At 47.8% G+C, this 26759-nt stretch overlaps 2 protein-coding genes across 4 annotated transcripts; one reads left to right on the top strand and one right to left on the bottom strand.

The window, feature by feature from the left end:
- The first annotated feature begins 4690 nt into the window (after positions 1–4690).
- LOC123647525 (GTPase IMAP family member 5-like) lies at positions 4691–12426 on the top strand. 2 transcript variants are annotated; one of them, XM_045565033.1, is made up of 4 exons: positions 4691–4756; positions 5308–5402; positions 10145–10193; positions 10789–12426. In XM_045565033.1, the coding sequence occupies exons 3-4, from the start codon at positions 10151–10153 to the stop codon at positions 11676–11678; spliced, it is 933 nt and encodes a 310-aa protein (XP_045420989.1). In that variant the 5' UTR covers positions 4691–4756; positions 5308–5402; positions 10145–10150; the 3' UTR covers positions 11679–12426. The 2 variants fall into 2 exon arrangements, with proteins under 2 accessions (XP_045420989.1, XP_045420988.1); XM_045565032.1 differs by lacking the exon at positions 4691–4756 and having other exon boundaries at positions 5153–5402.
- A 3690-nt stretch (positions 12427–16116) lies between these two features.
- Positions 16117–22400, bottom strand: LOC123647524 (GTPase IMAP family member 5-like). 2 transcript variants are annotated; one of them, XM_045565031.1, is made up of 3 exons: positions 22066–22400; positions 18510–18555; positions 16117–17191 (listed from the first exon to the last, which is right to left on the bottom strand). In XM_045565031.1, the coding sequence occupies exons 2-3, from the start codon at positions 18550–18552 to the stop codon at positions 16296–16298; spliced, it is 939 nt and encodes a 312-aa protein (XP_045420987.1). In that variant the 5' UTR covers positions 18553–18555; positions 22066–22400; the 3' UTR covers positions 16117–16295. The 2 variants fall into 2 exon arrangements, with proteins under 2 accessions (XP_045420987.1, XP_045420986.1); XM_045565030.1 differs by having other exon boundaries at positions 18510–18558.
- Between the last annotated feature and the right edge of the window lie 4359 nt (positions 22401–26759).

Raw genomic sequence — 26759 nt, forward strand, 5'->3', positions numbered from 1 at the left:
CTACAAAATGATGATACTCTAATATTATCATTTCTTCTATTTCCTCGCTGAAATACTTCTATGAAAAGAAAACTTTGGCCATTAGGAGCTCTTTCAGGTTGCCTCTTGTGTCTGAAGGAGTTCAGAACACATCATCCCCAAATATACCACTTTGGCATCAGAATTATTTTGAGCTAAAGGCACATAAAAAACAGGAGGTGCAAGAAGATCATTTTGACCTTTGCTCTGCTTCTTAAAAGCTGACAATGAAATTCCCATGTGAAAGATGCCCTCCCTATAGCAAAAGGAAGGTAACATTTGTATTGCCAATGACAGGAAGTGGAGGCTGAGGGAAATCTATACCAATGTCTCTTGTCTTCCTAATCACTTCTTTATCCAATTGTCTACCCTAGCTCAAGCCCTTTGTCTTACCACATTTTCACAACTTACTACTCTTTGTCCAATTCAGTATATAAATGACTCTAAGAGCTTCTTCTTTGAGACTTCATTTCCTTATAAGGGCTCTCCCACCACATAAAACTTGTACCAAATAAATTTGTATGCTTTTCTCCTGTTGATCTGTCTTATGTCAATTTAATTCTCAGGATTAGCTGAAAAATATCCCTAACAGGAAGACGTACAATCTTGCCCCCACCCTGCAATTTCTGGAAACCCCAATAGGATGGTAAAAAGCTGGGCTACCTCACTGGCTCTAGAACCTGAGAATGGGGTCCTGGAAGAACTGATGAACGCTGACAGCAGGCAAGAATTCTTGCCAAAGTTTGATCTTCCAGCCCCTTGTCTACAGTGTCCAAATGAGAAAGGAAGGTCAAATTTCTCCTTGTCCCTTTGTTTCCAATTCAGATTGGCAAGAGAATGATGTTTGTGAGAATTAGTTTGAAATGTGACTCTTGAGTTTTGGGACTTTTTGATAAAAGCCATTCTCACTGGAGTTGGGTGATATCTCATGTTTGTTTTGATTGATCAGGGATGTTGAGCATTTTTTCATGTTTGCTGGCCATTATCTTCTTTTGAAAAGTTTCTGTTCATGTCTTTTGCCCACTTTTTAATGGGGTTTTGATTTTTTCTTGCTGATTTGGTTGAGTTCTTTGTAGATTCTGGTTATCAGCCCTTTATCAGATGTATAGCAAGCAAATATTTCCTCTGATTCTGTAGGTTGTCTGTTTGCTCTGTTGATTATTTCCTTTTTATCCTATTTGACAATCTCCATCCTTTAACTGGTAGATTTTGATCATTGACATTTAATGTGTTGCTTTACATGGTTGAATTAAAATCTACCATCTTGTTAGCTGCTTTTTTTTTTATTTAATCCATCTGTTGTTTGTTTATGTTTTTCTCTTTTTCTGGTTTGGGTTAAATTGAGCATTTTTTGTGATTCCATTTTATCACCTCCATTGACATTATTTGTATCTTTAAAAAAAAAATTTTAGTTGGGTGTGGTGGCTCATGCCTGCGATCTCAGCTACGTGGGAAGCTGAGGCCAAGAGGATTGCTTGAATCCAGGAGTTCAGAAAAAAGTTAGCTGGGTGTGGTAGTATACACCTGTAGTCCCAGCTACTTGGGAGGCTGAAGTGGGAGGATCTCTTGAGCCCAGGAGTTCAAGACTGCATTGAGCTATGGTTCCCGCCACTGCACTCCAGCCTAGGTAACAGAGCAAGACCCCATCTCTTAAAAAAACTTTTTTTTAAGTCATGAGTATAAGATTTATAATATACATTTTAAATTAATCGGAGCATATAATTAAATAATATTGTATGTATTCACATATAGTTAAAGGCCTTAAAATACCATAGTCTCATTTCTCTGATCTTATCTTGGCCATCTCTCCACAGTACTGTAAGTTCTTATAGGGTGGGGAGTTTACCGTATGCAAATGACTCTTGTTCTCCGCCTTCCCTGCTCCTCCCTGTTTTCCTCTTCCCCTTTGCCCCAGTCTCTTCCCATCCCTTCTCACCTCTTCTCTCCCCATCCCATCTCCTTTCATACCCTCTTTCTCTATCTTTCCTCCTTTCATCCCCCCTTTAAAAATAAACAATTAATAGGTTTTATTTTTAAAAACAGTTTTAGGTTTACAGAAAAATTGAGTGGAAAGTACCAAGAGATTGCATATACTGTCTCCTCACCCCTCTGCCATCACCTCTCTGCCCCCACAGTTTCCAGTATTAGTGTAGTTCATTTGTTGCAATTGATGTGCCAATATTAATACATTATTATTAATTAAAGTCCACAGTTTACATTAAGGTTCAATTTTAGTGTTGTACATTCTATGGGTTTTGGCAAATGTATAGCGACATATATCTACCATTACAGTATCATACACAGTAGTTTCACCGACCTAAAGGTCCCCTATGCTCCACTCATTCATCTCTCCCTTTATCTCCCTGAGCCTCTGGTACCCACTGATCAGTTTACTGTCTCCATCATTTTGCCTTTTCCAGAATGTTCTATAGTTAAAATCATACAGTATGTAGCCTTTTCAGATTGTCTTCTTTCACTTAGCAATATGTATATAAGTTTCCTTTGTCTTTTTGTGGCTTGTTAGCTAATTTCTTTTTAGTGTTCAATAAGATTCAGTTGTTTGACTGCACGAGTTTATTTATCCATTCACCTATTAAAAGACATGTTGGTTGTTTCTAAGTGTTGGCAATTGTGATAAAGTTGCCATAAACCTCCCCATGCAGATTTTTGCGTGGATGCATGTATTTTTAACTATTGGAATGAAAAAGGAGGACTTTCTAAGAAGGATAGAAGCCATAAAGAAAACAGTTATGACTGAGCAAAAAACTTACCATAACAAATGTGAGAGACAAACAGCAGGGGGTAGTATTTGCAAGACATTTGACCACAGTTGACTGTTCTGTTTTACTTGTCATACTGCAGATATAAATGAGGTAAGAGTCTCAAACTCTTTGATTATTTTATTTTGTTTTATTTTATTTTCTTACCTGAATGTCTGTGGTAAAAGAGGGATGTATCAGGGATTCCCTTTGGATTTGTCCAAGAAATCTTATAAATATTTAGACCTGTTAGGAATGACCAGATTTCAATTTACATCTCACTATTAGGAAAACGCATTATGAAATAAGACAACCATAATTCTACGAACTTTTAGAGAGGAAAGGTTATTTTCACAGGACAGAGACACAATTTTCTAGCACTAGTTATCTCACACACCCTTGTAGAGATAATATTTAATGTTTTTCTCTGTAGGTGTCAGAGAAAAGAATACTTTTCCCCCTTTATTGCCGATAGTTCTTTCACCAGCAATGAGAAGCACCTGCCATTTGAAGGGCCAGTGTAGAATTCCACCAGTGAACAATGAAAGAAAAAGAGACGGCCTGAAGGGTCATAAAGCTCTGAATACGGAAAAGGAATGGGAAGAAAAGGGTTGTAAATGGGCATCACATAGAGGAGGAGGTCATATTATCTTTAACATAAAGGGATTTCTCTACTCAACAAGAAAAATATATATAACTTAACAGAAAAAATCAACTAGTAGATGAACTAAGTAGATGAACAGGCAGGTTAGAGGAAAAGGCATTCAATGAACTCAAATAGAAAGCCATCCCCTCTCAGCCTAGAGAGCAGTTGAGGCAATGCCTGAAGACGGAATGGTCAATCTGCATTTTCTCTAATGCACAGAAAGTAGCTGATCAGGATCCACAGTCTTCTCTCTATACCTTGGACACATGATATCTGGATATCTTTTTTTTTTTTTTTTTCCAGACAGCGTCTCTCTCTGTCTCCCAGGCTGGAGTGCAGTGGTGTGATCATAGCTCACTGCAGCCTCAAACTTCTGGCCTCAAGCAATTCTCCTGCCTAGGCCCCCCAAAATGCTGGGATTATAGGTGGGAGCCATTGCACCTGGCCTACCTCAGATATCTTAAGGCAAGTAAAACTCCATGTTTGCCTCAATCATGAAAGTTCAATAAGCATGTGTGGCTTTGATTACCTTTGAACAATGTCCCCTTATTGTGTATCAAGTAATTACAAAATATATGCTAAGATAGCTTACTACATTGACTTCAGGTAGAAAAACATTCATGATAAGCCAGTTTAGAGCCAATAAATGTTTACCAAAAATAATTATTTTTGTTTTAGAGGAGTTGGTCTTTAGGCTATAGTTTTTTTTCCCTGCCAAAAATGAGATATCAGAGACATCGTTAGATAGCAAAAAGAGAACAATATCTTTTATACTATGTTAAAAGCCTGCCTGTTTGTCCTTTCTAGCAGAAGGGCATGCATCCACCTCAGGGTAATAGCTATTATTATTTGAAAAGTTAAAACTACAGCCTTAATGTGGGAGAATAATCTGCAAGTCAATCCTGGTTATCATGGCAAAATGTGATTGTGTGTTATATGCATTATAACTGCCACCTCCAAACTAAGCAAAGAACCATGAGTTACCTGCATCTCACTTTCCTGCTTATAGTATCTTTTAAAAAATTAATCTGAACTCAAACATGCAAGTAACTGATCAAGCTGTGCCCCATTCACCTGAGAGTCTCCAGAGAGGGGCTCCAGGCCCTACCACCCCCAACACGAGGCTCCCGGGGGCCAGGATGTGGAGGGGGGTGATGTTAGGGCAGTGTGAGGGGCCCAGGGCACCCCTCTCTCCTCTCCCAAGCCCCCTGTTAAGTAAGCATTTGTCACTTTTCCTAAAACTCTCCACAGGTGGGTGAGATGTCTCCCCGGTTCCTGCGGGAATGAAGACCTGGGTGGGGAAACCTACTAAGCCTTGTTTCTCCCCTCAGAGGTGGGTAACCTGAGGGCAGGGCATTTGGCAGAAAAATAAGAGGGAGCACAGAATGTCTCAATGCCTGCTCCTTGTGCACTGGAACCTGGAGGGCCCCCTTGGGTTCAGCCCTCACTGCCTTCTAGAATTCCACTTAAGAAACTACTTTTACAGGGGAAAGGTAAATGGCAGGGGTGGGGAAATGCATGTTGGTTCCATTTGGGCCAGTGACAGGCAGCTGGTGGCTTGGATTGGAATGCAGCCAGGCTGCAGATGTTTACTGGCTTCTTTGGGTTACCATTCTGCTTATTCTGGTAGAGAATTTGTTTTGCACAAAGGCATCGCAGAGATGTGGTGGGTAAAAGGAAATTGAGCTGTTATTTTTTTTAAAAAACCTCTTCCTCTCGCTGTTTCTGAGGGCTTCTGGGTCACTCTCTGAGGATGGCTTTGAGAGGAAACCCACACACGTTGTTTTTTTTTTTCCTGACCCCAGGGGACATGGTCCATCTATCTGGCAGACAAAATTTGTGGACAGTTTTTTCATCTTTCACTGTTCTTGTGTTTTTATGAAGAGACTAGAAACCAATGAAAGAGGCTGCCTAGGAGAGGAGGGAGGATTGCTCCAAGACCGTCTGTAGACCTGGCAAGATATTCCAGGACCTACCAGGTAATAGGGCTTGTTTCGTTTTCTTTCATTCTCTCTCCTCTCCCTTCCCTCTTCTCTCCCCTCCCCTCCCCTCCCATTCCCTTCCTTTGCCTTCTCTCTCTCCTCTCCTGGTTCCTCTCCCACTTCCTCTCTCTCTCCCTTCTCATTCCTCCCAGGAGATGGTCTTTAATGTGCCAACCTAGAGAAGGTACTACGACCTTTCTAAACCTCAGTTTCTTTATTCCTAAGTTATGACCAAGAGTTATATGCCCTAAAGTTCCAAATAAGTGCAAACTGAAAGTATTACTGACAATATATTTTTCAGAACCTAAAATGTTCAACAGAATGAGCTCAGACAGTGTCCCTCTGATGATACAGTTAGCTTATTTCTTGTGTTTGTGCAGAAGCGTTTTCATATATGCACATAGCAGCTGCTGTACCCTATCTGGGTGCACACATGGGATTCCTCACACATTGTAGGGCAAGGGAAGATCACCTGAACCTCCTCCCCCTGTCCCCTGCCCACCTCCAGAGGTGGATGCCCTTTGAAGAACAGGCTGAAAACTCACCTTTGGATTTCAATCTTATTTTATTCTCGTTGCTTTTTGTTGTTGACTACACCCTCAACTTGATGGCAAAGTTTTCCATTTTAAAGAGGGGGGGAAATTTCAGGAATAGGACTCAAGTTGATCTACTCACATAAAACGTTTGCTTTTTTTTCTGATAAAGAAATACAATTTTTTAAAAAAGAATTAGTTAAAACCTCCTAGTTAGCCAGACTGTAGTTATAAACGACCAGGGCATTAGGACTGAGAAATTACCTTGACTCGGAACCCTTTAACGGTGGCAGATTCTCACCCTGCACACGCTGTTTTCTTTTCTTTCTTTTTTTTTTTTTGAGACAGAGTCTCGCTCTGTTGCCCGGGCTAGAGTGCCGTGGCATCAGCCTAGCTCACAGCAACCTCAAACTCCTGGGCTCAAGCAATCCTCCTGCCTCAGCCTCCTGAGTAGCTGGGACTACAGGCATGCACCACCATGCCCGGCTAATTTTTTCTATATATATATTTTAGTTGTCCAGGTAATTTTTATTTCTATTTTTAGTAGAGACGGGGTCTCGCTCAGGCTGGTCTCCAACTCCTGACCTCGAGCGATGCACCCGCCTCGGCCTCCCAGAGGGCTAGGATTACAGGCGTGAGCCACCGCGCCCGGCCGATGCTGTTTTTTTAATCAGCACACCGTCGTCATCTGGACACCAGTGAGGGACGTAGGAGAACATTAGTATTACTTTTAGCAAATTAGAGTAACACAGTCTGCCCAAGGTCAGCCAAGGGGTGTCAGAGCCTTTCACAGTTTGTCCAGTTTGTCCAAGGGAGGGGCCTCACCGCTCCTGCTGCACCATGCCGCCCACCCCTGCCGTCCTCCCCTCCCCCGCCGTCCCCCCCCCGCCATGCCCCCCCCGCCGTCCTCCCCCCGTCCTCTCCCCCCGCCATGCCCCCCCCGCCGTCCTCCCCCCGCCGTCCCCCCCCGCCATCCTCCCCCCGTCCTCTCCCCCCGCCATGCCCCCCCCCGCCGTCCTCCCCCCCCGCCGTCCCCCCCCCCGCCATCCTCCCCCCGCCGTCCTCTCGGGTCCTGCACGTCCGCGGCGGGGGCCGGGGATGGGGCCTTCGCGGGAGGGCGGACGAGGCGTTCTTCGCCCTCGTTAGCTCACAGGTGCTGCTTTCCCAGTCTGGGGCAGGAGATGGTCTCTAAACGGGTCCAACCATCCTCCAAGGGCGAGAAACGCCTGGTAAATAGAGGTATTGAATAACATTTCAAGTGAATTGATGGGAAGGTTGACGGAGCACCGTGAGCGCGGTGGGCCGATGGCCGGCCGCGAACGGGCTCTGGAGGCGACACCGAGCAAGCGGCGTCGGGCGGAGGAGCGCCCTGGGCGGGGTGACCTGCGGGACCGAGCGGGGGCGGGACGGAGGGTGACCTGCGGGACCAAGCCGGGGCGGGAGGGAGGTGACCTGCGGGACCGAGCGGGGGCGGGACGGAGGGTGACCTGCGGGACCGAGCGGGGGCGGGTGCTCCCTGGAAAACCGGGACAGCCTCGGGCGGGAGGTGTGGCGCCTGGGGCTAGAAAGGCAGCTCTGCGACAGGAGTGGAAAAAATCCTCAGAAAGATAGTAATAACTGAGGAAAATGAGAACCACCTCGGTGTTTCTAGGAAGAAGCCCCTTTTCACTTCCCTTTCTGCTCAGGCTGGATTCTGAGCGCGGCGGTGTAAGGTGCTCACTCGCGGAGGGAAGGGCCTGCGCGTGTCGCTTGGGAGGCGCGTGGCCTGGGTGGCGGCACGTGCCGGGCGCGGGGGCACCGCCCTGACCGCTGTCACCCCCGTCTAGGGCACAGACCTGCTTTCGTGTCACTTTTGTAGTACGTAACCCCGGAAGTCTAAGTTGCCCCCCAGTGGAGGGGAGTGGATGGTGTCGGAAGACCCCCCAGGTCCCTTCCCTCCCTCAGCTCCACATCCCCCACCCCTTCCTGCAGCCCTTCCGGCGTCGCCCTCTCCGCCCCGGCCCCACGCCTCTGCAGCCACTCACCTGGCACCTTCGCTGTCCCTCTCATGCCCAGGAGCTCCTGCCCGCTGGCACTTACTGGCGACCGCCGCTCAGGACCGTGCAGGGGGAACGTGGGAAAACAGTGACTCGATGACAAAATCACCAGCGTCGCAAACAAGCTGATATCTAAAAAAAAACACCGGTTTCCCCATGGGCCACCCCCATGCAATCACATCTTTAAAAAACAATCCTGCCCACACTCGTCCTCAAAAGGAACCAGGCAAAGACGAGAATTATGTTCAGGTTTGCTCTTTCTCTGAGTTTCAGTAGAGAGAATTAGCTTTGATTATTGGCCAGGTTTCTGCAGAGAAACAGAAACACCAGAGTATATCTATTAAGAGATTTATTTCAAGGAAATGGCTCATATGATTGTGGGGGTTGGCAAGTCCAAAATCTGCCGGGCAGACTGGCCGGCTGGAAGCTCGGGCAGCAGCCCACACTGCAGTCTGGGGGCAGCATTCCTTCTTTTCCGGAAAACTCAGTTTTTGCCCTCCAGGCCTTCAGCAGACTGGATGATGACCCTCCGCTGTATGGAGGGTAAGCCTTACTTAATGTCAACCACGTCTACAAAACACTCTCAGCGCAACACCTAGACTAGTGTTGGGTTAGATTACTGGGTACCATGGCCTAGCCAAGTGACACATGAGACTGGCCATCACCTTCAATTTGAAAGTCCCCCTTGTGGATGGCAGGATGAGAAAAGACACCCAGGGATTGGTTTCCATCTGAAACCAGCCCTTGCTGGATGTAAAAGCAGGACCTGAGTCACATAGGCAGTACTGTGGCGCCTCAGCTTGCATAACGCTAATTTGAATTGTGCATATTCTGGGACAGACTTTGCAAACCAGATTAGACTAGTTGCCGCAGACCTGGCTGAACAATATCGAGATTACAAGAGTCACTAAGTTGCTACCCTCAGAGCGAGTTCCAAAGAAATTACTGGGGAACTGCCTGATAGAAGCTGGGTTTTGACATTTAGTACTTACATTAAAATGATCCCAAAGTTCTTTATTTATTTGTTTTCCCTTCCAAGGTAGTTACTGGCCAATTTCACTGTGAGGGGGCTAGATAGCATCTTACATAGCATGATCCAAAGGAGCATTTGGAAAATCCATTTATTCCAAAAAGTATTTTTTTTTTCAATTGACCTGTCATAGGCCCTGAGATCCCATAATTAGAGACTCATCTTTAGTGTTAGCTCCTTGAACCTGTAACAAGGATATACCCAAAAACTTTGCATGTAGCAAGGTCCTTATGTAGCTTTGGAAAGTGTCATGTAGGTTTTCCCAGTGGCAAAGCCTGAGAAGTCATTCTTCTGTGGGGCCTGGGTGGACTCCCTACCTGAGCATGGGAAGTAGGAGGTAGGAGGGGATAAAAGGATTAAGAGAAAGGCATGTGGGGGACAGTGAAAGAAGGTGAGGGGGCTTGAGGAGAAACACCCCTGAGGTAGCTACTGGCCCAAGGCTGTCTGAGCTAAGAACGTGGAAGCACTGACCATCTTCTGCACCATAACACATTGATCTAAGCTCAAGAAATCAGTTCTTCCCTCCAGTTACTGTATGTACCCTACTCTCCCACCCCATACTTGGACTCATGACAATCCCTGCTCTTGGGGTGCACAACTCATCCTGGTTTGCCTGGGACGGCCCCAGGTCCAGCACTGAAAATCCTTTGATCAAGGGATCCTCTCAGTCCTGGGATAACCAGGGTGGTTGGTCACCTTTTGTACCACCATCACCTGGAAACTTAGGGAAGAACTTCTTTTGTGAGTTTGCTGAAGGGGGATCCTTTGCCAGACAAACTTTAGTTTGCACACCAACCCTAAGACCCTAAAGCAGACAAGAGCCCCAGACAGCCAGACGATCAGTAGGGAATGGCTGGCTAGTGTCTTGGTCTTCCAGGCAGACAGCACATTTCCACGGGCTCCTACTAGCTAGTAGGTCATGGGAAACACGTGCATGGGCTCATGTTTTGGGGCCGTCTGCATATTCTCCAGCAGGAAGCCCAGATCACTGCTGGGAATATCTGAGGGTCAGCAGACCTGGAGCAGGGTTTGTTTCCTTGCCTCAATTTCCTTATTTATAAAATGTTGTAAAATGTGGTGTTTCGTGTTGGATATTATACCCACCTCCAGTGTGAACACCCTGTATGTTTTCCCCCACAGAACAAAATGGAAGGGCTTCGGAAGGCTGGAGAAGGTACCTTCCCCGCAGGTAAGGAAGCTGCACCAGGAGGACTCTTCAGCGCAGCCAAAGGCCGCAGACTCAGTCCTGGGGGTGAACTTCCCACCTGGCAGGGAGAGGCACCAGACTATATTCACCCCAGGACAAAGAAAATGCAGTTCCCCCGAGGAAATAGCACATATTAAGCTATTAGTTATCATACTCCCCTTAGTGAGGGCAAGTTTTTCCACACAAAACTCTGTCATTGTGAAACTAGAGACCAGGCAGGGGTGGGAGAAGTGGAAAGTGTGAGACAAGCAACTCAATGGCCAGAGGAACCTCTGAGCGGCCTGAGGCAGCCTGTGGGTGTTGGGCCGCAAAGGCTCTGGAAAGGGGCAAATTCAGCAGTCCCAGACGGAAGGGTCCCTAGGACTCTGGCCAGCTGGAGTGATTTATTCCACAAAGCCCGTGTGAGTTCCCCTTATTCTCTGGATACGGGCGTCAGGCAATGGGAACAGAGGGTGTGGTGTCCCATTGATTCAGGATGTCAGTTCTGGGTTTTTGGTTTGTTTGTTTTTTTTGTCTTTTGTTCTCCAATTCTTCAAAAAGCACTTATTGCACATCAACTTCCCGTGTGCTCTACCAGGTTGCGGAGAAGATGTCTTAACTCCAGGATCACCACTGTTGAGGATTATCCTGGTGGGCAAAACAGGCTGCGGGAAAAGCGCCACAGGGAACAGCATCCTCTGCCAGCCAGTGTTTGGGTCCAGGCTGGCGGCCCAGCCGGTGACCAAGACGTGCCAGGCGGAGACAGGCACATGGAACGGGAGGAACATCCTGGTGGTCGATACACCCTCCATCTTTGAGGCCAAGGCCCAGGCCCAAGAGATGTACAAGGACATCGGGGACTGCTACCTGCTCTCTGCCCCAGGGCCCAACGTGCTGCTCCTGGTGACCCAGCTGGGGCGTTTCACGGCCCAGGACACGGTGGCCGTGAGGAGGGTGAAGGAGGTCTTTGGGGCAGGGGCCATGAGACACATGGTCATCCTCTTCACCCACAAGGAGGACTTAGGGAGCGGGGCCTTGAGCGATTATGTAGCCAACACGGACAACCCCGGCCTGCAGGGGCTGGTGCGGGAGTGTGGGAGGAGGTACTGCGCCTTCAACAACCGGGCCACTGGCAAGGAGCAGGGGCGGCAGCTGGCGGAGCTCATGGCTGTGGTGGAGAGGCTGGAGAGGGAGTGCGAGGGCTCCTTCTACACCAACGACCTCTTCCTCGATGCCCAGATGCTCCAGCGAGGCAGGGCTGGTGCCAGCCACGAAGACCACGAAGACTACAGGCAGTACCTGGCCAAGGTGAAACAGCAGGTGGAAAAGCAGGAGCGAGAGCTGAGAGAGGGGGAGAGGAACTGGGCGTGCAAGGCGCTCCTCAGGGTCGAACACTGGATGGCTGCACATTGTGAGATTTGTGTTGTTGTTGTTTGGTGTAGCTTACTTTTTCTCCTTATTTTCCTAATCATCTTTTACCATCTTTGATTCTTTGGATTTTAGAGCATTTCTAAAGTATCGCCTCCTGGATTCATTGTTCTAAGCACTATCCATTCAGAAACGGACTCTTGGGGTCTGTAGAGGACACTGCTTGTTTTCTGTGCAGCTTCTTCCTGACAGAATCCGGTTGGGTTCTGGCCTCCAGCCCTCCCACGTGGAGCCGTGTGCCTCAGCTCCAGGAGCCTGACCTGTTCTCTTTGCCTGTGACGGGTTCAGGCCAGGCCTGACCAGTGCAGCCCAGTAAGAAGAGAGTAAAAGTCTGCGGAGGTGTCTCCTTTCCTGGGGGAGACCCAAGAAAGAGACAGTCTCTCTTCTTCTGCTGGGCACTGCTGGGTCTGGGCGTGATGCTTGGAACTTCAGCAGTGATCGTGCCGCCAACCTGAGGTTGAAGGCAGCACTGCAAAGAGGAACCGAGAGATGGAACAAGCTGGAGCCCTGAAATCCCCCAGCCCTGAATCCCACCCTTTCTCTGCATTTCCAGTCATGGTAGCCAACAAATTTCCTAATTGTTTAAGCTATTTGAGTTTCAGGTCTCTTACCTGCATTTGAAAACATCTGCACTATTCCTTTCTTATCCTGTAAATCTATCAGAACTTCCCTTGCTCATGCTTCCTTCCATGTGCCCAGGATAAATGAATAGGTTTGTCTTTTCTTGTTCCTGGAATTAGAAAGCTCTCCCTCTCCTACTAAAGTGCTTGCTGCATAGTAGACATTTGCTCGACTATAAATAAAGCTAAACGCTTTTAGTTGGATTATTTCAACAAATGGGAGTGGGAGACGGCAGAGGAAATGCGCTCACCTCCGGGCAGGGCTTTCTCGGTGCTTCCTTCACCATTTGGCAGGAAGCCTGAGAGAAACAGCTCACATTTGAACACTCGCCAAGGAATCACTTTGGCAAACATCATGCACGTCCTTGGGTCAACTCTCCAGCTCTGTCCTGCTGGAGGTCAATGGCGGGAGTGCCAGCTGGGTACCAGGAACTCTGCTCATAGTGAAAGTGACCCCTGTTAGCTGACTGAGGCCTGGGAATGAACCAGCCCCAGCCTGGAGGGAGGCCCTGCTCCTGCAGCCCAGCTCCTAACACTTCCAGGTTTTCTCCTAGTCAGAATGCCTTCCCTGGAGGGAGGCTGAGCCCAGCCATTGTCTGCTGAACCCGCGGTGCGGAAGGCTTCAAGGTCAGCATGTGCACACCCAACCTTTGCCTCTCTCTGCCCAACCCACTCTCTCTCTGAAGGGCCACTGCAGTGAAGCGAGCCGAGTTTCAGAGGGTCACCCAGGACATAACCGGGTCCCCTCCCTGAGGGGTATTGCGGTTGTTTACCATGACACCTGACCCAGCTCCTCAGTGACCCCCTATCTGTTCTCTTTGTCCCCATTGCTGTTATAGCGCAGGTCCTGATGTTGACACGGAATTCTTTCCCTCTAAATGTTATCCCTGTCTCCAGGATGATACTTACATGATCCAACCACCACACTGCTGCCACCTGACATTCCCAAGGGACACCAACCTGCCCAGTAGCCTCCAGAGACTTCCTGCTATTTAGGAGGTGACCCCGCCCCTGCCCAGCCACATCTCTCCCTGCACCCTCCTCCCACGTGCTGATTCTCACTCCCCGTCTGTGGCCACGGGCCCCTCAGCCTCTAGTGACTTCCCCTGAGAGCAGAGCACGTTCCTGGTGAGCTGAAGCATCGTCATCACGGCTAGGGAGCCTCTGCAGAGCCTGCTGTGATCTCCTTTTTGCTGGCATCACTTCCAAAAGGAACCTCCTCCTATAACTCCATTTCGATATGCCTTCATCCCCACCCCACAGTAACTCTTGTGGAGCAGAGACCTGGTATTCTTTATTTTATGTTCCTGGCGCCAAGCACCGACCCTGACACGCAGTACTCATGTAATACATGTCTGTGGAGCTGAATTGTGCTGTCAGGTTTAACACTCCCTGCACGTGTTTGGAATCAGTTCTGTGCTAGACACAGGAGTCAGAGCCGTAGAGACCACGATGGAGCTTCATTGTTAACAGCGGGGCTGGCGAATGACACTAAGAGGCATCACAGTCGAGTTCCTAAGATTCACCCTATACCTAGTCACTTGCCCATCCAGTCACAGGCTGCCCAGGACGACTGCAGGTCTCCCTTACAGGGCACGAAGGACCAGAGAAGCAAGCAGCTACCTGCAAGGAGAAAGTGTGGTAGGGCTCCCAGGGACTCATCTGATTCCATTTCCACTGAAGCTCAACCTCTGCTCATACGTCACCCCAGTGTCTGCCTTATTCTCTGTTTTACCATCGAAATGTGGAACACCGGAGCTGAGTGCGCTGGTGCCTGCCTGTAGTCCCAGCTACTCAGGAGGCTGAGGGGGGAGGCTCACTTGAGCCCAGGAGTTCGAGGCTGTAGTGTGCCATGATTGTGCCTGTGAATGGCCACTGCACTCTGCACTCCACCCTGTCTCTTAAAAAAAAAAATGTACCTCTTGTATTATCCTGGATAGAGCTGGAACCCATTCTACTAAGTGAAGTATCCCAAGAATGGAAAAACAAGCACCACATGTACTCACCATCAAATTGGTATTAACTGATCAACACTTAAGTGCACACATAGTAATAACATTCATCGGGGGTCGGGCATATGGGAGGCGGGAGGAGGGGATGGGTATATACACACCTAATGGGTGCAGCGTGCACTGTCTGGGGGATGCACTCACTTGAAGCTCTGACTCGGGTGGGGCAAGGGCAATATATGTAACCTAAACATTTGTACCCCCATAATATACTGAAATAAAAAAAAAAGAAATTTTAAAAATGTGGAACACCACCTTTTCCCCCAAATTTCTGCAGACATCACAGGAGATTGTACTGGACTGTATTGAGTTTGCGGTTAAAAATGTCACTTTACAATGTACCACAGGGAACAATGCAAAATTTACTCTGAAACCGATGACAGCACCTAATCCAAATCTGGCCCTCTGCTGGCCTTGTGCAGCTGTGAGCTAAGAAGGGGTTTTACATTTTTCACAGGCTGAAGTCTCAGAAGAATAATGTTTCATCTGCCCACATGAAAATTATGTGAAATTCAAAATTTACTGCTCATAGAATTCCTTGGGGACATAGCATCGCATATCACCTACATCTTCATGGTGGCTTTTGCCTACAAGGTGTGAACAAATGTGAACCTGAAAGAGCTAATCCTTCAAGATGGGTTCCTGGTGGCCAACTGGGTCTAAATTTTAAAATGAGCCAAGCAGCCAGTTGCTGACTAGAGATCACACAGGTTCTCTCAGTTTCCCAAATAACCCACATGGCTGTTTAACTCTGGGACTCCGCAGGGCTCAGCTGTATACACCAATCAGAACTCAGCTTCAACCAATCAGAACTAAGTAAATTTCAATTCTTCATTTGCACAAATGGATCTGATTGGGAACACCTGGGCGGAAACGCTTGCTATAAAACCCTGGCTCCCTCTTTGTTCTTTGGAACCCACCTTCATACCGGAGGTTGCCTCTCCCTGCTTGGCAAATTGTTCACTAGAATCAAGTCTCTTCCCTCCAAATTCCTTTTCAGAGAACTTTGTTTACAAAGGGCAGAGTCAAGTAGCTGAGAGTCTACTGCTCTGCTGAGTCCAGGATACCTACGATCTGGCCCTTTACAACTCCTGCTCCAGCACACCCCAGTTCCTGCGTTTCCCAGCTGCTGACCCTGCGCTCCTGGAGGCAGAGCCTCACCCTGCCACTGCCACGCTGCTCCCCTTCCCCTACTGTCCAGGTCCCATCTCCCCTGGCCTCTTGCACACCTCCAGGACCCCCAGTTGGTTCAGTAGACCCTACTCATCTTCTTTGCTCTAGGAGGTGGGGTGGGAGTGCGGCGTCCTTCTATAGCCCATGATGAAATCAGGGGATGTTTATGAGTAAAATAAGGCATTCAGACTGGGCTTGGTGGCTCATGCCTGTAATGTCAGCATTTTGGGAGGCTGAGGCAGGAGGATTGCTTAGGATCAGGAGGTAGAGACCAACCTAGGCGACATAGTGAGACCCCTGTCTCTACAAAAAATTTAAGAAATGAGCCTGGCATGATGGTGTGCACCTGTAATCACAGCTACTTGGGAGGCTGAGGTGGGAGGATTGCTTCAGCTCCAGAGTTCAAGGCTGCAGTGAGCTGTGAAGACACCACTACACTCTATTGTGGGTCACAGAGCGAGACCCTATCCCTAAAAAGAAATAAAAAATAGAAATAAGGCATTCTGCTACCAGCTTTTCAAATAACATGTTTCTCCCCTTGACATCTCAGCTGTAGAAAGTAGGGCCCAGAGGCAAGACAGTCTCAGAGCGTAACAGCCCACACACCTTCCTTCTTGTGAGCCCCAAATAGTCCATGGCAGTACCCAGCTGGTTTGGTATCTACCCTCACAATTTTTAACAAAACAAAAGAGAAAATTTTTTTCCCCTCTGGATTTTATTTACCTAAAAGCACTGAAGGGAAGTGGATGGTACTTCTGATGTAAGGAAGAGAAATTGAGAAAGAAATTATGCAAAAAGCTAGCAAAGTGCCGTATACACATAGAGATGCTGACCCTGGAAAAGAAAAACAGATTGTAGCAATCACCTGAAAATGGTCAGTTTCCATGAGCAATAAACAAGGTAATTACAATGGCAAGAAAAATCAAGACACACATAGCAATGAAGACAGATGTTACAATGTGCGAAGCCATCCAGTGTTCGACCCTGAGGAGCGCCTTGCACGCCCAGTTCCTCTCCCCCTCTCTCAGCTCTCGCTCCTGCTTTTCCACCTGCTGTTTCACCTTGGCCAGGTACTGCCTGTAGTCTTCGTGGTCTTCGTGGCTGGCACCAGCCCTGCCTCGCTGGAGCATCTGGGCATCGAGGAAGAGGTCGTTGGTGTAGAAGGAGCCCTCGCACTCCCTCTCCAGCCTCTCCACCACAGCCATGAGCTCCGCCAGCTGCCGCCCCTGCTCCTTGCCAGTGGCCCGGTTGTTGAAGGCGCAGTACCTCCTCCCACACTCCCGCACCAGCCCCTGCAGGCCGGGGTTGTCCGTGTTGGCTACATAATCGCTCAAGGCCTCGCTCCCTAAGTCCTCCTTGTGGGTGAAGAGGATGACCATGTGTCTCATGGCCCCTGCCCCAAAGACCTCCTTCACCCTCCTCACGGCCACCGTGTCCTGGGCCGTGAAACGCCCCAGCTGGGTCACCAGGAGCAGCACGTTGGGCCCTGGGGCAGAGAGCAGGTAGCAGTCCCCGATGTCCTTGTACATCTCTTGGGCCTGGGCCTTGGCCTCAAAGATGGAGGGTGTATCGACCACCAGGATGTTCCTCCCGTTCCATGTGCCTGTCTCCGCCTGGCACGTCTTGGTCACCGGCTGGGCCGCCAGCCTGGACCCAAACACTGGCTGGCAGAGGATGCTGTTCCCTGTGGCGCTTTTCCCGCAGCCTGTTTTGCCCACCAGGATAATCCTCAAGGAGGGTGATGTTGCAAACCGGTTATCTTCTAATCTACCTATTAAAAAAAGGAGTTTTTGCATCTTACTAAGTTAGTGATTCTTAAGACTGTTAAGTCATGGATCCTCTGGGTATCTCATGAAAGCTATGAATCTCCTTCCCAGAAGGGCAGGCATATTTACTTGCACAGAAAAATGTGCACACAACCTTAGGTGCTTCTTGGATGTAGGAAGCCCCCATTGGCCACCCATGCTTCGACCCATAGGCAGGAGTCAGACCTGCCACACTAGCTGGTGCACCGAGCACTTCATCTGCATCGTGGCAAATAGGGTCTTTCTGAAAGGAAACCGTTCCCTGTGCTTTTCCCTGCATAGTGCTTAGGCCAGCTCCTTGGAGAACTGGCTACTAAGTAAATATTGTGAGTTTAGAAGGAGGCAAGGGATGAAAAGTCACAAATGAGAATATAGGATTACCTCTCTTCCACCCACAAATTCCCAGGCACACCTGTACAGACGTGCCCAGCACATTCACGTGAGTATGAGGGTAAAGGCTGGCAGAGCTATAGTGACTCCCCCATCACCAAGGGACAGCTGTGCGTCCTTGGGCCTGTGCTCTTTGGATGGGAAGTGGGAGCTTGAAACTGAGATGATGGAGAGTTGCAGTTGATGTTAGGACAGCATCTGGGGTGTGACCCTAGGGTGTGTGGCTGAAGAGGGGGCCAGGTAAGACCATTAGAAGCTCACGTATTGGAAAGATCATCTGTTTGCTTGATTGAAGTACAGAAAATTGTAATAAAAGTGGTGATGGAGGAGGCCACACCGAGCCAAGAGCTGGAATCTTCAAGGCACGAAGACTTCTAGAGTACCTATGAGCCCAAATGAATTCTAAGTGTATTTTAGGATCCTAAGAACCGATTATTTATTCCTCCTCCTCTGTGCTGGTTCCTCCTTTCCCTAAGTATGCTGTGGTGTTTTGTAGCAGACACAGTGAGGACATCTCTATGGGGAACTTTTCTTCTTTTTAGCTGAGACCAAAGAAGGACAGAGAAACCATATTCACAGTTTGGCTGTAGACCCTCCAAACTTTGACTTGAAGTTTCATTTCCACATTTCCCTCATACCCTGTGCAGGGGAGAGCATCGTACTATGGTATGTGTGTGTGTGTGTGTGTGTGTGTGTGTGTGTGTGTGTGATGACAGTGGCGTGGTGAGGCACAAGAGGATTGGGAAGGTACAACCCAGTGATAGTTGCCTTTTTCTTCTTCAGTTGGAAATGACTGGCTGTCTGCCTCTGTGTTTGAGGTGGCAGATAGGTAAGGAGAGAATTGTTGACTCCCCCAAGCATCTGGAGCTCTTGAAAACTTCATTGCTTTCTTACCTTCAGCTATAGTTCCATATCTGCTCTTCTGGGGCCCTTCCATTCTCTTCTGGAAGAAAAATGGGAAAGAGATAAACAGCCAGTGTCCATGTGGGGGCTGGTAGGGCCTGAGAGCACCTCGATTGAGATACCTCAGAATAATTATCCTTAGAAGATCCACTTCCGTGGCTAATTTTCTGACTCATATTTTATTTTCAAACATCTATAAGTAACTTTAAGCAAACCAGGCAATGCCAGGTTATGCTAACACAATGCCTTGTTGCTTTTGTTTTTTCTCAGCTTACAGAAAAGCAGGAAATGTTTTGAAATAAATCAGTTGATTATCTCCCCCCAACTTGAAAGTCATGAAATGAAGAAAGCATTCTTCTGTGGAACAAAGAATGGGACATTTTTTAAAAAGTGAAATCAAAGTATCTCTTGGAACTTGCCAGAATAGAGAAAAAAAAAAATGCCTTGCTGTGAATAACACTGTTTTGTTTGAAGCACTGGGAATTTCCAGTTCCAGAAACTCTTTGTGTCAGGTGGACATTCCATTGTCAAAGAGGAAGGTACAATGTACTTGCCAATGGGACTGTGTAACTGGGGACTGGGGAGTCCAGTTACTGACGTGAGAGGAAGTAGTGCAGGAGGACCGGGACGCAGCAGTCGCTGGAGAGAAGGTGCAGTGATGGAAGAGAAAGAATCAAGTTCAGGACAAATTCAAGATAAATTCATTTCCTGCTCAGTGCAGTAATATCCAGAAGTGTGCAACAGTTTATCTGGGATATACATTTCCCACCTGACCTAGATATTGCCAAAGATGACTCAGGGGTTGTGTTTACTCATGTTTGTACCAGCCATATATAAGGATTCCCAAAAATCTTCACAGGCACTTGATGACATTGTACTTCTAATTTCTTGTCACCCTTATGTGCATAAATAAAGATATCTTAATTGGTTTAAACTTGTGTTTTACTGATTGCCATTGAATTGAAACAGTTTTCATGTTTTATTTGCTATTTAGGTTGGTTCTGTTATTTCTATCTTTTGCACATTTTTCTATTCATTCAGTGGATTTTCCTGGCCCTCTTTAGGGAAAACCATCCATTTTCACAGTATCAGGACATTTTGTGGCAGCTTGTTCCCTTCCCCTCCCTCTGCCGTTCCCTCCCTTCCCCTCCCCCTCCCCCTCCCCTTCCCTCCTTTCTTTCTTTTCTTTCAACCCAGAGAAGGGCATTCTTACCACAACCATCTCCCATACACTGTTCTTGCCTCTGGTAAATTATACCCTGGCTTTTGCTAAAACTGCCCCAGTTCTCTGACATCTTTTCTGTTCTAGATGACATTTTCTGAGGTTTGGAACCAAAACACTGACTAAGCGATAGCATGGATGATGAACTTCACCATCCTGACAATCCTCTGTGCAGCCATTTATAGTTTTCAAAGTTCTTTCGTGTTCACTATTTTAATTGTTCTCCTAAATTCCCTGTGATATGATCAAGATTAGTATTAAAATTTCTATTAAAATATTAGGAAACAGCATCAAATGATCTACCCAGGGTCATTTGTTGGTCATAGAGCCATTATCAGGAAATAGCTCCTTATGCCTGTGTATTTTCCTTGATTCCAGGGTGTCCAGGGTAGGGGGGCAGGGAGACTAATCCAAATAAGTCAATAAGCCTCTTGGAACACCACATGCAATGCTGCCCCCCCATGGTCAGGACTCAAATCGATGTTGACAGGCTGGAAGCCTGCCCTAAAACCAACACGGAGAATTGTACTGAAAATCTTGAGTGCATTTTTTTTTAAGAATGTAATTCAAAAATAAAATTTCAGAGGGAAGGAGTTGCTCTGAATTGAAGTATTTGAGTTTAACACATTAATGGCCACGCTAGAAATAAATTTTTTTTCCCTGGGGCCATGGTGTTTTATTAAAACAAAACGATCCTTTCTAATGTGTTATTTTTTTACTGTTTTCTGTGCCTGAGTTATATGCAACACAACCCACGTTTTTAGGATTAAATTGTCAATATTAATTGTAATGATAAGAAATCAACAAGTAAGATTTTCACGAACCAACGGTAAGGTTTTGCTTCACGCAGCCCTGGGCTTAAAAGTAGCCTGAGTTAAATACAACTCACATGGCAGTTAATGTGTTAAAACAGCTTGTTGTTTTTACTTGACATGATTCTCCACGTGACCCAAATGGAGCAATATAGCTGTCACAAAAGCCAATCGAACGCCGTACGTTAGCCATGACACCACAACAATAGTTCTCAGTAGTTCTCAATAGTTCAGATTGCATTGAGGAATAGATTTTTTGGCAGATATTAACTAATGAGAAAGTGTCCAGGTGGGTCAGAAAGGGTACTGATGGAGATGCTACCATGAGTCATAGGCAAGGTACTAAAAGGGCTGAATGAAGCATAGAAAAAGACTGGGGACACATTGCGGGCCGTAGGGATGTGATACATGTTGATCTGCAGAGCAGACGAGAGTGGAGCACTTGAGAGAGGAGGCAGACTTCTTCTCCAAAGGAAAAATGACGAATCTCCCCCCAAATGGGACCCAGGTTTGTGAGCAGTCAGCAGGCAGTGTGCCAGCGGGAGCAGCAGCCTCTGCCGGGGATGGCAGGAGGGTCTGGCTTACAGGGGAGGTTGAAGTGAGTGAACTTACTGCACCTTCCGATTTGAAAATTGTACGAACTTGATTTTACCATGATGAGACCTTATTTAATCAAATCATGACAAAGCAGCTCTCTCATGCTACTTTTGAAAAGATAAAAATATTTCATGTCTTCCTTGTTTATAAGTGTCCCCTCCACCTGTCTGCCCTAGTCCTTGTATTTCCGGGTATTGGAATCATATGTTTTGCAGTTTGGTCACTGTGATTCTACAACACGTTTAGCTGACAAAGGGCTTGTTCACATGTGCCCTGAACACAAGTCTGTTGCCCTAGAGCAGCACCCTACAGCGTGTCATAGGAAAAGTGGGTGGTATTCAGGGGGAAACGGGGAGGGGGTTGTTTCAGAATGTCAAGGTCATAAGACAAGATCCACTGAGGGGTCTGGTTTGGAACACCAGGTTGCCACATTTGCCCCATGGAGGCCTAAGACTCCGTCCTCCATTGCTAGGCCTCTCTGGGACATGCGTGTCTGGCTAGGGTGGAACATGAGAAGCTAGGAGGGTAAAATTGAGAAGTACGCCCCCACCTCGGTGGGGGGTGGGTGGGAAAGTCTTTTGCTCTTGGGAGCTTCAGTTTTCTCATCTGCCCAGCGAATGACAGGATCAGTTCAGCTTTACTCCCTGAGAGTTTCTCGAAAGTTGGCTGGGCCAAGAAACAGGCAATGGGAGGGAGAAGCCCGCTGCTCTGTGACATGGGACGGCAGCGAATGCCGGGCAGTGGCTCTGTAGGCCCTGTCCCACCAGCCACGCATCTGCTGCCCAGGGCACTTGGACCAGGGAACCCAGAAGTACGGCAACTTATGTGAGGCCACATCAGAAGTCAGCAGCTGTGGCCACACTGTGGTTCTTCCAACTCCCAAAGTCTCTGTGAGCACAAACCCAGTTCTCCTTACCAGGAGCTGCTGTCGCGCCCTGTCCTCCCGGTCAGCGGTCAGCAAGGCCTGGCAGGCTGGTCCTCTCCGGAAGGCGAGTGGCAGCAGAGAGAGCACCCTGGTCTGGGGGAGGCGGCTCACAGGTCCCCGGTGACGCTGAGCAGCTGCAGTTAAAGAGCAGCCAGCGGCTGGGGCTGAATGTGGCACGGCTCAGCTGCAGGAGAAGAAGGAACACGAGGATTATGGAGAGTGTCCCGCTCCCCGCAGACACTCCTTGGGGTCAGCTGGAAACTGATGAAAACAGGACCCTGAAAATCAGCTGCGTGCACTGGCTGCGCCGCCTTAACGGTCACTTCCTGTCAGCAGCCTACTAGGGGCGTCCTGCCGCCTCCCATTTCCTTTTGATGACTGTTTAAAGCAGGCAGTATTTGGAGGGAGAGGATGTAGAGGGAATGACAGATCCCCCAGCCTCAGGCTTGGAAATGCCCCCTTGTGAGTGGAAAGATCTAGGCACAAGCTGCCAGCCCTCTGCACCCATTGCTGGATCACCAGCTCCTCCTGACACCCCTCGGCCCCATCTCACAGGCTCTGCTTCTAGAATGTTCCTGCTAACCAGGGTCAGAAAGGCACTGCTGGTTCGCAGAGGGCCTGGACGAGGCCCTCTCGGGGTGTGACTCTGGGCTGTTGTGCTGCTGTCCCTTCCCTACCACGTGACAGAGCCACTTTGTGGGAACAGTTCATCCAGTTGAGTGTTGGGAGTGTGGCAATAGTACCTCTGTTTTTAGCTGATTGCACATTTAAGGCTGGGGCAGCGGCCATAAAGCAGCCAGGAGATTGAGAACACCTGGGTTAGGCACAGGCCAGTCCTGTCCCAGGCATTCCCACCTTCCTCTCTATTGACATTTGAAGGTGGGCTTAGAGTCACATCATAACAAATGTCTACTTTTTTTGAGACAGAGTCTCACTCTGTCACCTGGGCTAGAGTGCTGTGGCATCAGCCTAGCTCACAGCAAACTTAGACTCCTGGGCTCAAGTGATCCTCTTGCCTCAGCCTTCCAGGTAGCTGGGGCTACAGGCGAGCACCTAATTTTTCCATTTTAGTAGAGATGGGGGGGGGTCCTCGCTCTTGCTCAGGCTGGTCTTGAACTTCTGAAGTCAAGCAATCCTCACCCCTCGGCCTCCCAAAGTGTTAGGATTACAGGTGTGAGCCCCTGAGCCTGGCCTGTCTAAGATCTTAGGGGTAAAATAATTTAAAACATTCTCCTGCCAGCCCAGAAAACCTCTCCACAAAAGTAGAAGAGAAAGAAAACAGTTTTATTATTGAATGTGCATCAAATCAGACTGTGATCTTAGCTCAGAGGTTGCAAAGATGGACAGAGGTCTCACTTTGTTGTATAGCCAGGCACACACAGCCCATTGTACACGTGTTAACACAAACCACAACTCGTCCTCACGTAAGCGGACTTGACAGCACCATTTTTTTAATATTCAAAAGAACTTTGTTTATTAGGCTTCTGCATAGCTTTATTATTTGGTGCTTTTAGGATGCCATTTCCCTAGAAAAACAGACAGGTATTCCACTGTTGCTTTCCCAACCTGTACTGAGAGCTTCAGAGAAAGATATAGACAAAATACGTACATGGCCATGTTTACATACATGCTGTGTCTGTAGACAAAGTACAGTGGGTTGCCTCTGACCACACAGATGACAGGAACATGTAGGTGAAAGGTGGCTTTTAGAGACAGGATTGGGAATACCTAGGAATGGATTCCTCTCTTCAGTTTTGGCAGGTTCCATGGTCTGAATAGTGGTAAATATTATCAGAGCCCATTCAGTTCGACAGCACCGAATTTATCACACATAATTTATCCTAAATTCACCTGGTAACCATCTGTGTTAGCCAATTGCCTTTTTCCAGAGGAAACGTAAACTTCTCATATCTTTATGACAAGAGGAAGGTCTGCCAGGTGGAGAGAGGTGCCTGGGGAAAGTCAGGCTCCTACCTTAGGCGCCCACTTTCCCAGGGAGACAGGGAGGTGGGGGCTGTCTGGATGTTTATATTTAAAGGGATGGCTCCCGGGTGCTGGAGAAAGACAGTCGTGGGTGGTCTGACTGGCAAACAGCTTTTACAAAGATTTGCTTCTCAAAGGGCAGAGAAAGAACTTACAACTTTCTAAAGAAAATGCTCTAAGAAGGGAGGGATAATTCTTTTCTGCTTTTTTTCTCACTATGGAGAATGAATGGCTTTTCCTTATTTCTTATTTTTATTTGCCCTTACACTTTTAAAATTTCCAAGGACTTTCAACTCAGTAGACACTCACAGTCTCTGTGAATCGGGCAAAGCAGGGCAGGCGAGTGCGTGAGGAAACCAGAGTGCTGTGGCCTGGTCAGGATGTAACTCTCATTAGATGGGGACGAGGCACTCTCCCAGCAACCGCCAGAGTCTCTCAAAAACTTGCCTGGCAGAGTTCGCGTCAGTCTTATAAACAGTGAAGGGACACCATGGCTAACTATTCTTATCAATGCGGCCAACCTAAATTCACTTCATTCTAGCCACATCCTGAAATTCCCTCCCTTCTTTGCCCTTGGTTTGGCCTAGTCACAGGTATTATGTGAGGACTGATTTTTCTGCTTTGAGTCCTCCTGTTCTCTGAGAGTCTTATCTGTTCCTTGCTAGCAGTTCCTGGGCTCCTCTCGTGGCTCAGAGACACCCCCAGAGAGTCAAGGACGAAATGCATTAACTAGTCCCTATCAGCTTCTGGATGGGACTGGTGGTTTCTTAGAGGTCAGGGGTATCTCTAGGTCAGGGTCTTGCCACAACACAGCCCTAGAAAGTACTCAAAAATATTTATTGAATAAATGAATACAATGTACAACTGAAATGCTCTATTCCCTCATCTTGCCTTTTATAGTTATACTTCATGCTAGAAGAACAATCTTGGGTAGCTAGTTTCAGAAAGCAGAATTGTAGAAACTTGTGCACATCCAGACACGAAAGTAGTTCCAAGATTCTCTCTTTTCCCCACTCTCTCTGTTCCTCTGCTCAAATTTGCAACAAACCGTGAGGTTCCCAGGAAACCTAGGGCACCTAGGAAATGGCCATTTTCCCTGTCCTTCTGTGTGACACCAGAGTCAATCCCCTTTCCGTGGACTGAGAGAGCGACTAATAATTCCCCTCCCACCTCCTGCCTCCTCATTTCCCATTTCCTTCTCTACCAAACTCCTCAAATAGTACAAAACATGACCAATAATAGCCGAGAGTAGTCCTTATCCATCCCTGGTCCCCTCTGTTCTCCACGTTCGCACGTGGCGACTCTCTGGTGCACGGCACTGAACGGGCGCGGGTGGCGGCTGGCGGGCTCTAGTTACAGGAGGGAGGCTCTGGGCTGCTGAGCACAGTGGCCACCTCAGGGCAGACACCCACAGGCTGTTCCGGGAAGGGAAGCAGCTTTATTAACCCTGGGGGATGCCACAGCCACATCTCTGAGACATTTTGGGGAGGCACCTTTCCGAGGGCTCCTAGGGGGACCAACCATTCCAACTTGCCCAGAATTTGACTGGATTTAGCACTGAAAATCCCACATCATGGGAAATCCCTTAGTCCCAGTCAAACTGAGGCTGTTGGTCATCAGATGGCCTCCTAACGCTCGTTCCTGCTCGCTCTCCCACTGTCTGGCCTCTGCCTCTTCCTCCTTCTTCTCAACCCATGATGGGAACGAGGCTAGTGGGAAATGTGGAAATGAAACCCCAAGTCAGAGTTGGGAGAGGCTGAAGCCAAATGCTGAAGTGCGGTTTCTCTTCCTTGTCTATATTGACCCTAAAAAAGGTTCTTTGCAGAAATTCAGGAATGGTGTGCACTAAAGCCCCATGCATCCCCAGAACACCGAAATGCACTTGAGGAGACAGAGAGTAAGCACAGTGTGGAAAATTATAGAATAATTCTTTCAAAGGGATAAAAGAACCTTAGATGTCTTTCAGGCCAGATGGCTGGTTTTACAGATGAACAAATTAAACGGAAAGAGATCAAATGAAGCCCTCCCACATAGTTAGGCAATAATTCCACTGTCACTATTGCTCTTCATTTACGAAACTAATTTTCATGCTCTGAGCTTTAGTTTGCTGATTTGATTCAATGGGAAGGAAATACTTGCCCTGCCTACCCCATCATGCTGTTATGAAAATCAAAGAGTAGGTAAAAAAACCTGGAAAAGTATGCAGGCATTTCTGTCTTATCAGCATTATTATGTCCTTTGTGGACGGGGTCATGGCTACTGTTTTTAGGGCTGAGAGGGGCCCGGTCAGGGGTGTCTCCAGTTGGAGGTGGGCAGAGGAGCCTCCTGGCCCAGGATGTACCGCAGAGACCACACATGCTCACGAGGCCCCAGGAGGGGGCGGAGATCCTCTGGGGGTGAATCCAGTGGGTCAAGATGACGATTCAGAAATGTCCAGGTCCAGATGCAGGGCAGCTGTTTGAGCACGTGGTCGACACACAGCATGGAGGAATGAGTAATGATGCCATGAAGCACACTCTAAATATCTGATGTCTCTTAAAGCAAATTTATCCTATTCTCCTGAGCCGAGGCACCACACCAGGCCTAATGAGTGGTGATTCCAGACAGAACTTGTGGGACACAGACAAAGAGCCATCCTCCTAAGGAATCTACAGTCCCATTAGAAGGGCAAGACTTATGCAAATGAAAGACAATAAGTTGGG

The sequence above is a fragment of the Lemur catta genome, chromosome 11 (genome assembly GCF_020740605.2).
Source record: "Lemur catta isolate mLemCat1 chromosome 11, mLemCat1.pri, whole genome shotgun sequence".
Taxonomy (NCBI): Eukaryota; Metazoa; Chordata; class Mammalia; order Primates; family Lemuridae; genus Lemur; species Lemur catta.

Bases quoted from the DNA above. Each gene is read 5' to 3' on its own strand.
- LOC123647525 (XM_045565033.1), top strand. From the start codon at position 10,151: ATGGAAGGGCTTCGGAAGGCTGGAGAAGGTACCTTCCCCGCAG. The intron at 10,194-10,788 runs GTAAGGAAGCTG...GTGCTCTACCAG, and splicing joins AGAAGGTACCTTCCCCGCAG to GTTGCGGAGAAGATGTCTTA.
- LOC123647524 (XM_045565031.1), bottom strand. From the start codon at position 18,552: ATGGAAGGGCCCCAGAAGAGCAGATATGGAACTATAGCTGAAG. The intron at 17,192-18,509 runs GTAAGAAAGCAA...TTTTTTTAATAG, and splicing joins ATATGGAACTATAGCTGAAG to GTAGATTAGAAGATAACCGG.